Here is a 14,307-nt window from a genome sequence, read left to right as displayed (position 1 = left end):
CGCGACAAGTCGAAAACAATTTTTTTCTTTCAATTTTAGCAATACATATAGAGGCAACTGAGGGTGAAACAAATTTTTTTTTTACTCAGAATCAAATAACAAATTATTTTTTCTCCAAAAACTGGAAACAAACTTTTTTTTCCAAAAAAAAACATAGCCCCCCCCAGAAAATCAAATGGTTGCTGCCTTATGTGAATTTTAACTGTTCTTATTTATGTTTAATCCTTATGTGTGACTCTACTTGACACTTGCTGTATTTTGAAATATGTGACCTTTGTGTGTGACGTACTCGATCAACGTTTACTGTATTAATGATACGTCTTAAGAAATGAGACGTATCATGAAGCCTAATATGACCGTATTGTATATATAACTCGTCTAAACATCAACTCAACAATGTTAGATCTGTAAATTTGCTTTCGCAAATTTTTTGTTCTAGACCACACGACCACCTGGGCTTCACAATAATAAAGCTTTCGGTGGCCGTGTGTTACCTTTCCTCGTCAGTTTTAATCTAGCGTCGTACTACAGTACATGATATATAAGGCATGAAGATGTTATTGTTACAGATCAGCTTAATTATCTATAGTAAAGGATCCTATAAATTAATGCGAGATACAGTCACAGAAAACAATTATATTTATAAGTACGTCTGAGTCAGTGACAACTCTACAACATGGCTGTGTACATAATGTATATACAACTCGTCTAAACATCAACCCAACAATGTTAGATCTGTAAATTTGCTTTCGCAAATTTTTTGTTCTTCCCTCGCCGGGATTCGAACCCATGCTACTGAGATATCGTGACACCAAATTGCCTGCACTGTAGCCGTCCCGCTAGACCACACGACCACCTGGGCTTCACAATAATAAAGCTTTCGGTGGCCGTGTGTTACCTTTCCTCGTCAGTTTTAATCTAGCAGCGTACTACAGTACATGCTATATAAGGCATGGAGATGTAATTGTTACAGATCAGCTCAATTATCTATAGTAAAGGATCCTACAAATTAATGCAAGATACAGTCACAGAAAATAATTATATTAATAAGTACGTCTGAGTCAGTGATATATATATTTATTTCATATCGGTGGTTAAGAATATTAAGCTTCTATTATTGGATAAAAAGGGGCCACATGACATTCATTATTCTTCAGTAATAAATTCAATCGGTCATTAACAGAACAAATGGTATTGACTGCGACAGCGATAATGAACTCGCCTTCGGCTCAGTCATTATCACTATCTTAGTCAATACCACTGTCCTGTGGGCAATCCATATATCACGATAATGACCAGTTTTTCAAGAACTATTATATAAATATATATACATTGTATAAGCCTGATTGGTGACTCTACAATGACCATATTAATGTACAAGAAAACCTGTGTATGACCGTACCCCGAATACTGTACGTATACATTGACAGTATTAAAATATACAACTTATAGATGACTCTATACGGACCGTATTAATGTATAAGCCTTATAGATGACTCTATACGGACCGTATTAATGTATAAGCCTTATAGATGACTCTATACAGACCGTATTAATGTATAAGCCTTATAGATGACTCTATACGGACCGTATTAATGTATAAGCCTTATAGATGACTCTATACGGACCGTATTAATGTATAAGCCTTATAGAAGACTCTATATAGACCGTATTAATGTATAAGCCTTATAGATGACTCTATACGGACCTCATTAATGTATAAGCCTTATAGAAGACTCTTTACGGACCGTATTAATGTATAAGCCTGATAGATGACTCTACATTGACCGTATTAATGTTTAAGCCTAATGGGTTACTACAAGTTGACTTTATTGATGAATATTTAACCTTATGGGTGACTCTACACTGACATATAAACACGTGTATAAGACTTTAGTGGGACGTTGCACTGACCGTTTTGTATATATAAACCTTATGTGCGACTCTACTTCGGTCGCATTTATGTACATGCATGAGCCTTATATATGACTCTTTGACCGTATTAGTCTTGTGTGTTACGTTTCTACATTAACTATGAGTTGTAAAACCAACTGACTTCTTATAAATGAACTCAGTGGGTAATTCCCCAGGTTATTCAGTGACTAATTCACAGGGACCAACTGCATGCTATATATGTCAAGTAATGTGTCATAACACCAAAGAACATTAAGGTGTTTGAGATGAAATAAAAGTAATATAAAGAAATCTGGTACTAGGTACCGGTGAATATCAACTTTACATCATCAAAATATTTCATTTAGAACATTTTCAGATGTGCATTATAAAGGGAATAACCTTACGCTGTCTCAAAATGTAAAATTTCTAGTTTGAAACAAGATAGAAATGTTGAGCATATTGATGTCTCTAAAAGAAACAGAAATTCATGACCTGTATTGACCTTTGGTCAGACATTTAAATAAAATCAATACACTAAATTGATATTTTCAAAACGATCATTGTTATTGTAAACAGACTGTGAAGAAATATGACCCCTTATCAAATGGCGAAAGAAAATGGGTTAACAGATTGAGTTACCCTGTTACACATAACAATAATTTAAACTGTTAAATAAATGAATGGGGTAAATATATTGTAATTTCCGTTCTATATTGTTATGTGTGGGAGTTTAAATCGACTTACTTTTTATTGTTAGCTCTGATAAGTGCTATCTATTTCGAGTTGTTCCAGAAATTGACATTCTACTGTTATGGTAGTGATCACAAAAAATAAACACAGCATTACAGAAACATACAATGATCAATCAAAGGTTTAGAAACGGTAAATAATAATATTCTAGACGATTTCCAATGCTACTAGAAATTTCCTAAAAGCATACACTAGTCTTATAAAAAGTCTCTTTAGATAATTCCCATTATATCTTCTACACAATTAACAGTGAGAGTAACTTTTATGCTGAAGAAAGATATAGGGGTATGTTTTACTTTGATTCGCTACCATTAGGTCTATTTATCTGTTTGTGGCGGATTAACTACTTTATATCCTGCAATCTACCTTTCTACTATACTAATATACTGGTGCAGCACATATAACACGAAACGTAAACATAATTATACGAAACATTTATTGTCTCCTGGTATCCTGCTTCTGTTGCGAACACACTGTTATGTTCAGATTTCTGTTTGTGTTGTACATGGAGTCAGTTAGGTTCTGTGTTATGTCTATAGATTTTTATGTTATACATGGGGTCATTTAGGTTATGTGTTATGTCTGTTCCTCCTGAAGACCTGTTGGTGACCTTCTGCTGTTGTTTTTTTCTATGGTCGGGTTGTTGTCTCTTTGGCATATTCACCATTTCCATTCTCAATTTTATTTTTATGATCGTTATGTTATACATGTAGTCTGTTAGGTTCTGTTTTATATCTGTTGATCGTTATGTTATACATTTAGTCTGTTAGGTTCTGTTTTATGTCTGTTGATCGTTATGTTATACATGTATTCAGTTAGGTTCTGTTTTATATCTGTTGATCGTTATGTTATACATGTAGTCTGTTAGGTTCTGTTTTATGTCTGTTGATCGTTATGTTATACATGTAGTCTGTTAGGTTCTGTTTTATATCTGTTGATCGTTATGTTATACATGTAGTCAGTTAGGTTCTGTTTTATATCTGTTGATCGTTATGTTATACATGTAGTCTGTTAGGTTCTGTTTTATGTCTGTTGATCGTTATGTTATACATGTAGTCTGTTAGGTTCTGTTTTATATCTGTTGATCGTTATGTTATACATGTAGTCTGTTAGGTTCTGTTTTATGTCTATTGATCGTTATGTTATACATGTAGTCTGTTAGGTTCTGTTTTATGTCTATTGATCGTTATGTTATACATGTAGTCTGTTAGGTTCTGTTTTATGTTTATTGATCGTTATGTTATACATGTAGTCTGTTATGTTCTGTTTTATGTCTGTTGATCGTTATGTTATACATGTAGTCTGTTATGTTCTGTGTTATGTCTATTGATCGTCATGTTAAACATGAAGTCTGTTAGGTTCTGTTTTATATCTGTTGATCGTCATGTTATACATGAAGTCTGTTAGGTTCTGTTTTATGTCTATTGATCGTTATGTTATACATGTAGTCTGTTAGGTTTTGTTTTATGTCTATTGATCGTTATGTTATACATGTAGTCTGTTAGGTTCTGTTTTATGTCTATTGATCGTCATGTTAAACATGAAGTCTGTTAGGTTCTGTTTTATATCTGTTGATCGTTATGTTATACATGTAGTCTGTTATGTTCTGTGTTATGTCTATTGATCGTCATGTTAAACATGAAGTCTGTTAGGTTCTGTTTTATATCTGTTGATCGTCATGTTATACATGAAGTCTGTTAGGTTCTGTTTTATGTCTATTGATCGTTATGTTATACATGTAGTCTGTTAGGTTCTGTTTTATGTCTATTGATCGTTATGTTATACATGTAGTCTGTTAGGTTCTGTTTTATGTCTATTGATCGTTATGTTATACATGTAGTCTGTTAGGTTCTGTTTTATGTTTATTGATCGTTATGTTATACATGTAGTCTGTTAGGTTTTGTTTTATGCCTATTGATCGTTATGTTATACATGTAGTCTGTTAGGTTCTGTTTTATGTCTGTTGATCGTTATGTTATACATGTAGTCTGTTAGGTTCTGTTTTATGTCTGTTGATCGTAATGTTATACATGTAGTCTGTTAGGTTCTGTTTTATGTCTATTGATCGTTATGTTATACATGTAGTCTGTTAGGTTCTGTTTTATGTCTATTGATCGTTATGTTATACATGTAGTCTGTTAGGTTCTGTTTTATGTCTGTTGATCGTCATGTCAACATGTAGTCTGTTAGGTTCTGTTTTATATCTGTTGATCGTTATGTTATACATGAAGTCAGTTAGGTTCTGTTTTATATCTGTTGATCGTCATGTTATACATGTAGTCAGTTTGGTTCTGTTTTATATCTGTTGATCGTCATGTCAACATGTAGTCTGTTAGGTTCTGTTTTATATCTGTTGATTGTTTTGTTATACATGTAGTCTGTTAGGTTCTGTTTTATATCTGTTGATCGTCATGTTATACATGTAGTCTGTTAGGTTCTGTTTTGTTGATCGTTATGTTAAGGGAAAGTCTAAATAAAACATCTTATATCGGTCTGGTTCCCTTTGTTTCATCATAGATTTGAGTAGAGAGGTTAAACATGTTATCATTTATATTTAACAGATACCCAGTGGGTATAGCACCAGTGTGATATGTTTGCCATCGAAGGGATAAAAGTAATAGCGGTAAGTTATTACCCGCTCCTCAAACATTATTTGTTATGTCATCCTCCCCATCATCCGTTATGTTACCCTCCTAATTATACCTTATTTATCCCTCCCCATTATATGTTGTGTTAAATGTACTTTCCCATATCCTTCGCTATGATATCCTCCCAATCCTCCGTTATGTTACCCTTCAAATCCTCCGCTATGTTAACCTCCCAATCCTCCGCTATGTTAACCTCCCAATCTTCCGCTATGTTACCCTCCCAATCCTCCGCTATGTTACCCTCCAAATCTTCCGCTATGTTACCCTCCCAATCCTCCGCTATGTTACCCTCCCAATCTTCCGCTATGTTACCCTCCCAATCCTCCGCTATGTTACCCTCCCAATCCTCCGCTATGTTACCCTCCCAATCATCCGCTATGTTACCCTCCCAATCCTCCGCTAAGTTACCCTCCCAATCCTCCGCTATGTTACCCTCCCAATCTTCCGCTATGTTACCCTCCCAATCCTCCGCTATGTTACCCTCCAAATCCTCCGCTATGTTACCATCCCAATCCTCCACATAATATTTTATGTTACCCTCCCAATCCTCCGCTATGTTACCTTCCAAATCCTCCACATAATATTTTATGTTACCCTCCCAATCCTCCGCTATGTTACCTTCCCAATCTTCCGCTATGTTACCCTCCCAATCCTCCGCTATGTTACCCTCCCAATCCTCCGCTATGTTACCCTCCAAATCTTCCGCTATGTTACCCTCCAAATCCTCCACATAATATTTTATGTTACCCTCCCAATCTTCCGATATGTTACCCTCCCAATCGTCCGCTATGTTACCCTCCCAATCCTCCGCTATGTTACCCTCCCAATCCTCCGCTATGTTACCCTCCCAATCCTCCACACAATATTTTATGTTACCCTCTTCATTATATTTTATATTACTATCCCCATTATGTGTTATGTTACTCTCCCCTTTATATGATATATTACCCTCTCCATTATAAGTAATGTTACCCTGCCCATTATAGATTATGTTACCCTCCCCATTATATGTTATGTTGTTACCCTCCCCATTATATGTTATGGTACCCTCACATAGCACGTACATATAAATTTAGTTAAAAAAATATTTATATGCCATGAGTTTTTTTTTCTTTTTCCTTGCGAGTAAAAATACGTTTATACATCTATTGTATCTATCCATCAATTTACACCCTGCACTTGAAGCTTCATTTGTTTAAAATCAAATAGTTGTCTTTCTGATGTTCCAAAGAAATCGACATAGTTTAAACGCGTACTGCCAAGAGGACCCCATAATGATCTATCACGCAAAAAAAATAACAGATTGTTTACAATACAGCTTGTTCGACACGGAAGCGGGGTATTACGAGACTTTATCTATACACGTTCTAATAAATCAAACATTTATTAATTTACCTGTTAGTGACTTGTGACAAAAGTTTGCTGATAGGAGGATGAAGGCTTGTATATTGCTCCTCATAACTATATATATATTTTTTTTTAACTTTTATGTTCCTTATGAATAAGTCAGAACTGATAATATCAAACAACTCAAACTAAGGTGTAATCAATTCACAGTAAACTGTTACATCTTACCAACATAGTGGCGTGATGTACATATACTTGTTTTTCTAGAACAACAATAATATGTACAATGCGATTAAACACAGATCCTTCCTTAAGCAAGGCAAGGCTTGGACGTGGCGTTGTCAGTTTATTTTCTATCTATGAGTTTGACTCTCTCTGTTGTATCTTTCGTCCCTCTTTTATGACCTACCGAATTAGACTATTTACCGGGTTTGTAATAAATGAGTAACACGATGAGTTCCACATGAGGAGCAGGATCTTCTTGCCCTTCCGGAGCACATGAGATCTACCCAAATGTTGGCGGGGCTCGTGTTTTTTAGTATTTAGTTTTCCATATTTTGTCTTATGTACTATTGTTTGTCTGTTTGTCGTTTTCTTTTTTAGTCATGGTGTTGTCAGTTTATTTTCTATCTATGACTTAGAGTGTCCCTCTAATATCTTTCGCCCCTCATTTACACTTACAGTTAATTTTTTCACATTGAATAACTTCCCTTTCTCCGGTTGATTAGCTCACTTTTCGTTAAATCTGGGTTTTTATAAAAGTCAAGTATAATCATTGGTTTACAAGAATTAGTGAATGTTTTGCGGTGTACATTTGAAATATAATCTGGGTTTTAAATGCCCTCATAAGACCATCGATTCTGTAAATAAGGAATTGTATTGTGTATAAATTTGTCAATGAATATACCATTGAAACGATGACACACGTAATATTTTTTCCTGTTGAAAAATAATTTGAATACTTTTTTTTCCGCAAGAAACAAATTTCTGTACATGTTTGTTTATGTTTGCATGTATTTTAGTATGAATACTCAAATAAAGGTACGACATGCTCTCAGGACATGCTAGTTGTAGCCGTATTGAACCTTTCTCTAACGACATTCGGTTTATTAGTTGTAGCCTTATTGAACTTTCCCAAAACGTGAAGGACAAGACCTTTCCATAACGACATTCGTTTAGCAATAAGATTAAGTTATACCGTGTAGAACTTAAAGCTTAATCTGACACACCAGGGCTGCGTTCAATATCGTAGCAGCTACGTAGTGCTACGTAGATTTTGACTATTGAACGTGTAGCTATAAACTAGTTGTAACATAAATATTGTAAGCAGCTACGTTGCTGCTACGATATTGAACTCGACCCTGGTTGTCGTGGGCTCATTATGTATCACCTAGGTATTTTTGCTTCTTTATGTTGAGACCCCCCCCCCCCTCCTCTAAATATTGACACAGGAGCAACTTTGCAAGTATTCTATTGTATATACAAAGGAATACTACAATCATTTGATAGTCTTGCAGTAAAAATTGAGTATGTTAATTTCTAATCCAGAGCACAAAATTTGATCACTCATTCATGTATGCATGTGTAAAAAAAAAAAGGGGGGGGGGGGGGGGGTCATATAAACCGAATCCTTAGTTTCTATATTTATTCATACACTTAAAAAAAATTCCCAAAGGAAATTGTCGTAAGCCATAATTAGTTGCAGAAATAAAAAGAAAAAAGCCCAACCCGAAACCAACAACAAAAAAACGGATATTGAGAAAAATCTGGGTAGGGCAGAAACAATTGCCTTGTCCCCATCACGGTATCGCTGATCCGGACTAAAGTCAGAGGCGGATTTAGCGGGGGGGGGGGGGGGGCCTTTTTGGGAAAAAATTTGGTTGCTTATATAGGGAATCACTGAAGCGTGACTGGAGCGGGCCCCCTCTTAGGTCAGTTAGTGGGCCCCCACTTTTGAAAATTTCTGGATCCGCCACTGAAAGTTCCCATACTGCAACATCCTATTCAATAATTTTATGTAGAAATACCATTTCTTTTTTGTTGTAAACGTTATGACAAAATATGAGTTTTGAGAAATTTTGGGGTAGGGGCGAAATTTAGTTTCTTTTTTCAAAGTGGGGGCTTCAATAAAATTAAGAGAAATTCCATATTTTCTCCCAGGTCCCCACAATCAGCCTATTTTTAGACTTTTAATTACATGAAATAATTTTCACAGTTGTCCGTACGCACTTCTAGTCTGACTAGTATTCTATTATTAACTCAGGTTGTAACGCATTTAGTGAAGCATGTCGACTCTGCTTGAAAGAAAAGTCACGGTCACACGGTTGATCAATGTTGTCCCGGCATGGTTTATATAAATAAATGGAACACGTGGAAACTACTACACGTGATTTGTACGCGGATATGTTTTTCTTGTGTATTTTTTGTTGTTCACCGACTAATCGAGCTACTTTTCATTTATTGACAATTCATGTGAAAATATAGTGTTAACGACACTGAATAAAAATAAATAACTAATAATAGAAAATCAATACGAACTACTAGGCATTTTAGCAACATTTAACCTTTTATTCTGAGAAACGCGATGTGAGGTTGTGTAACTTCCGATCGCATTGTGTTCACATTGTCTTCCGGTGAATTATTAAAATTCTTATCGGTCTGGAATAATATCCGTCAAGGTAAGTCACTAGAAATAAAGATTTTTTTAAACCACTGATTGATTAATTGTTTCTATCTACTATAACTATTTCTTCTCCACACATATTAACGGAGTGCTGATACACTTGTCATCGTTTAAGCCTTATATAACACCGAGATGGTCAATATATCCACAGGTCATTTTTAGTAAATATCAGGAATAATAAGAATGTACCACAACAAATCTATGCTGATTCCTGTTTATTTATTTAATTTTTTTTTTTTTTTTTTTATTGTTCGATCCTTAAAATAAATTTGTTTCGGAACTTATTTGCCATTTGTTATCATTTCTACAGCAGCATATTAATATAATATTTTATTTAACATGTTTAAAGAAAATCAAGGCTGATACGATAGTCAAAATAATTAACAAGATAGATATGGGGTGTAACGTCCAGTGGCATATAGTTCAGTAATATACAGATGTAAGGACGAGAACAAGATAGATATGGGGTGTAACGTCCAGTGGCATATAGTTCAGTAATATACAGATGTAAGGACGAGAACAAGACAACTAGATGATAGGTATATCAAGCTGGTTCGAACAAGATCGACATTGTCCATATATATATATATTCTATACGAATTCAGACAACTTAAAAAAAAAAAACCTGTAGCTTGAAAACAATGTGCTTTCAATAAACTGAATCGCTTATCCTTCTTACCTGGTAAAAATACGTCATTTTTTTTCTTTTATTGCAATTAGTTTGGTTTTCTTACATTACAGTAGATCCCACTTACTGGCATTTTGTAGGTTTAGTATAGATGCAGCAAATCTGTAATTGACTCAGTTTCTTCATGAGGCCCGGCAGCATGTCTGAAATGGACTCCGTTTCTTCATCAGGCCCGACAGAATAACTATAATGACTCAGTTTCTTCATCAAGCCCGGCAGTATGTCTGTTATGACCATTAATGACTCTGTTTCTTCATCAGACCCGGCAGCATGTCTGTAATTGACTTAGTTTCTTCATCAGGCCATGCAGGCCCGGCAGCAAATCTGTGATTGACTTAGTTTCTTCATCAGGCCCGGCAGCAAATCTATCTGTTATTGACTCAGTTTCTTCATCAGACCCGGCAGCAAAGCTATCTGTTATTGACCCAGTTTCTTCATCAGGCCCGGCAGCATTTCTGTAATTGACTCAGTTTCTTCAGGGTCTACTAGGTAATCATATGATGACAGGGGGTAACTCATACAGGGTCTATTAGGGTATCATATTAAGATGTCGCTCATGCAGGGTCTATTAGGTTTTGATGACCGGTGTCACTCATGCAGGGTCTACTAGGGTATCCTAAGATGATAGGTGTCACTCATGCAGGGTTTACTAAGTTTTGATGACCGGTGTCACTCATGCAGGGTCTACTAGGGTATCATAAGATGACCGATGTCACTCATGCAGGGTCTACAGGGGTATCATAAGATGACAGGTGTCACTCATGCAGGGTCTACTAGGGTATCATAAGATGACAGCAGGTGTCACTCATGCATGGTCTTCTAGGGTATCATAAGATGACAAGTGTCACTCATGCAGGGTCTACTAGGGTATCATAAGATGACAGCAGGTGTCACTCATGCATGGTCTTCTAGGGTATCATAAGATGACAGGTGTCACTCGTGCAGGGTCTACTAGGTTTTAATGACCGGTGTCACTCATGCAGGGTACGTCTACTAGAATATCATAAGATGACCGGTGTCACTCATGCAGGGTCTACAGGGTTATCATAAGATGATAGGTGTCACTCATGCAGGGTCTACTAGGGTATCATAAGATGACAGGTGTCACTCATGCAGGGTCTACTAGGGTATCATTAGATGACAGGTGTCACTTATGCAGGGTCTACTATAGAAATACGATTTAACGGGCGTCCTTTTAGAAAAGGAACTAATGCGGCCGATTTGGCAAGTTAATACTACTATAAATCATAATGCATGCATTTGAAAGCTTATAATGGATCTTTAAGAGTACAGTTAATTCTAAAACAAACGATACAAACGGTTCAGCGAGCGCACGCTGAGATCATTTGTTTCTTACATACGTTTGTATAGACTTTGACAAACTATATACACTCACTGCAAATGCGTCTACATTCGTCGTTTGTTAGTTCAAATGTTGCATTTCTTTCTACATTGAATCAATCATTTACACATATTTTTTCCACTAGAAAAGATTGATTTCGACGAAAGAAAAAGAGGTATAATCCTGATTGTCATAACTAAAAACAATGTCACAAATTACTCAAATATAGGAATTGCCCTCCTTTCTTTCATTGCTGCTATTTTAATTAAAAAGTTTTCACATCACTTTTCATACATTCATTTGATGAAGACGATGAACTGACAATAACGATATATATGAACAGATGAGCGATGTTCTGTGTCCCTAAAACATCTTCTATAGAATGATAGAAGCTATTTTCCAGCGTTTTAAGTTTAAATACAAACAACATGTCAATGCATTTTTGACAGTTCATACAGGGTTAGTAAGCAATGATTAAACGATGCATTTGTTTCTACGTTTGTAACGTTAGACAAACTATAGCAAACGACACACAACGTTTACAAAACTTTGGTTAGAAAGAAATGCACTCTGAACATAGTCATAATAGTGGAACATGAGAGATTGAAATTTTGATATTTTTTTATATTGAATTATTTCCCTTTATACAGTTATTGAAATAAGTTTTACTTTTAAAAATTACTATTTAGTGATGTAATTGTTTTTAAAACATATAAAAAAGAAGATAAAGATCAAATTAAATAGATTTCGATTTTATTGTGAAAAAGGAAATTTTGATAATTTCGTAGGTTAGAGTTCAGGTAATAGATTGTGTAGTTTAAAAGAGAGGCTGCTCAGGTAATTATAGATTGTGTAGTTTAAAAGAGAGGCTGTTCAGGTAATAGATTGGGAAGTTAAAGAGAGGCTGATCATCATTTTTAGTCCAAGTTTTTGTTTACACAGTGTGACTTGTGAAATTTAATGTTGGAAACAGAAGATGCATATGTTGTGTCGTAAGGTTATTGTAATCGACTATGCCAGAAAGATTGTAATAATAAAGATCTGTGATTCTTCTCAATGAGATATTTTATTTAACTTTACTTACGACACAACATTTGAATCTTCTGTTTCCTTATTTCACAAGTCACACTGTGTAAACAAAAAACTTGGACTAAAACTTATATGAATTCAAATCTATAAATTTTTCATGTGAACTTTTTGTAATAGTAGACAAGTTTTTATATATATAAAGTGCCTAGCAAATCAACCTAACGATGTTAGAGTAGATCTTATTTGTCACTTCCTCTCCATTCGGGGCTGCCACCTGTACTTTTTATACGACCGCAAAAATTAAATTTTTTTGGTCGTATATTGGTATGACGTTGGCGTCGTCGTCTGCGTCGTCGTCGTCGTCCGAATACTTTTAGTATTCGCACTCTAACGTTAGTAAAAGTGAATAGAAATCTATGAAATTTTAACACAAAGTTTATGACCACAAAAGGAAGGTTGGGATTGATTTTGGGAGTTTTGGTCTCAACATTTAAGGAATTAGGGGCAAAAAAGGGCCCAAATAAGCATTTTCTTGGTTTTCGCACTATAACTTTAGTTTAAGTAAATTTTGACACAAGGTTTATGACCACAAAAGGAAGGTTGGGATTGATTTTGGGAGTTTTAGTTCAAACAGTTCAGGAATTAGGGGCCAAAAAAGGGCCCAAATAAGCATTATTCTTGGTTTTCGCACAATAACTTTAGTATAAGTAAATAGAAATCTATGAAATTTAAACACATGATTTATGACCACTAAAGATAGGTTGGGTTTGATTTTGGGAGTTTTGGTCCCAACAGTTTAGGAATAAGGGGCCCAAAGGTTCCAAAATTGAACTTTGTTTGATTTCATCAAAAATTGAATAATTGGGGTTCTTTGATATGCCGAATCTAACTGTGTATGTAGAATTTAATTTTTGGTCCCGTTTTCAAATTGGTCTACATTAAGGTCCAAAGGGTCCAAAATTAAACTTAGTTTGATTTTAACAAAAATTGAATCCTTGGGGTTCTTTGATATGCTGAATCTAAAAATGTACTTAGATTTTTGATTATTGGCCCAGTTTTCAAGTTGGTCCAAATCGGAGTCCAAAATTAAACTTTGTTTGATTTCATCAAAAATTGAATAATTGGGGTTCTTTGATATACCAAATCTAACTGTGTATGTAGATTCTTAATTTTTAGTCCCGTTTTCAAATTGGTCTACATTAAAGTCCAAAGGGTCCAAAATTAAACTAAGTTTGATTTTAACAAAAATTGAATTCTTGGGCTTTTTTGATATGCTGAATCTAAACATGTACTTAGATTTTTGATTATGGGCCCAGTTTTCAAGTTGGTTCAAATGAGGATCCAAAATTATTATATTAAGTATTGTGCAATAGCAAGAAATTTTCAATTGCACAGTATTCAGCAATAGCAAGAAATCTTCAATTGCACAGTATTGTGCAAAAGCAAGAAATTTTCAATTGCACAGTATTGCACAATAGCAAGAAATTTTCAATTGCACAGCGCCAATGTATTGTATTGGTTGTCACATGTATTAATCTGTATTATCTCCCTTATTCCATGTGTCATGATTATACATGTATGATTGATGGGTTATTTCCCTTTACTGATTACCGCCTCACGATCATTATTAAATGTGCCTTTCTAACGATCACATGTGTTATGTTTTCTCTGCTTACTGGCGTGGTGGCAGCGGTGGGATACGAACCCACGCCTCAATGAGTCTGAGTCAGATGGCCATGACGAAGATAGCCTTCCTGGGCCTATCCGTGACCTACCACCAGAACGCGCGGAGCCCCCGCCTATTCTTATTTGCGAAAATATCGACGATGTTGAAAATCTGGACGAGCCGACTGCGCAACATGATAATAGTCTCGAACATGACTTGACACTTAGTAACTCGAGCACTGAACAAGATAATAAGCGC

The 14,307-nt window shown here is 35.3% G+C and overlaps 2 protein-coding genes across 4 annotated transcripts in view; one reads left to right on the top strand and one right to left on the bottom strand.

Annotated features, from left to right (window-relative positions):
- Positions 1 to 14,307, top strand: part of LOC139518718 (solute carrier family 23 member 2-like) — a 69,239-nt gene that overhangs the window by 7,163 nt on the left and 47,769 nt on the right. The window contains exon 1 of one of the 3 annotated variants that reach the window (XM_071310204.1): positions 5,222 to 5,269. The exons of 1 other annotated variant lie outside the window; for it this stretch is intronic. In XM_071310204.1, the coding sequence (XP_071166305.1) occupies positions 5,237 to 5,269 (33 nt within the window). In that variant the 5' untranslated portion in view covers positions 5,222 to 5,236. Of the gene's footprint in view, positions 1 to 5,221; positions 5,270 to 9,035; positions 9,320 to 14,307 lie in introns of those variants that run through there. One more of the 3 variants, XM_071310207.1, reaches the window with a different exon arrangement.
- The window catches only part of LOC139518715 (N-alpha-acetyltransferase 35, NatC auxiliary subunit-like), a 129,436-nt gene that overhangs the window by 105,693 nt on the left and 9,436 nt on the right, over positions 1 to 14,307 (bottom strand). The gene's annotated exons all lie outside the window — the stretch shown is intronic.

Source organism: Mytilus edulis, chromosome 4, assembly GCF_963676685.1.
Source record: "Mytilus edulis chromosome 4, xbMytEdul2.2, whole genome shotgun sequence".
NCBI lineage: Eukaryota > Metazoa > Mollusca > Bivalvia > Mytilida > Mytilidae > Mytilus > Mytilus edulis.
Note: the sequence above shows the minus strand (reverse complement) of the source record. Positions and strands in the feature narration are given on the sequence as shown.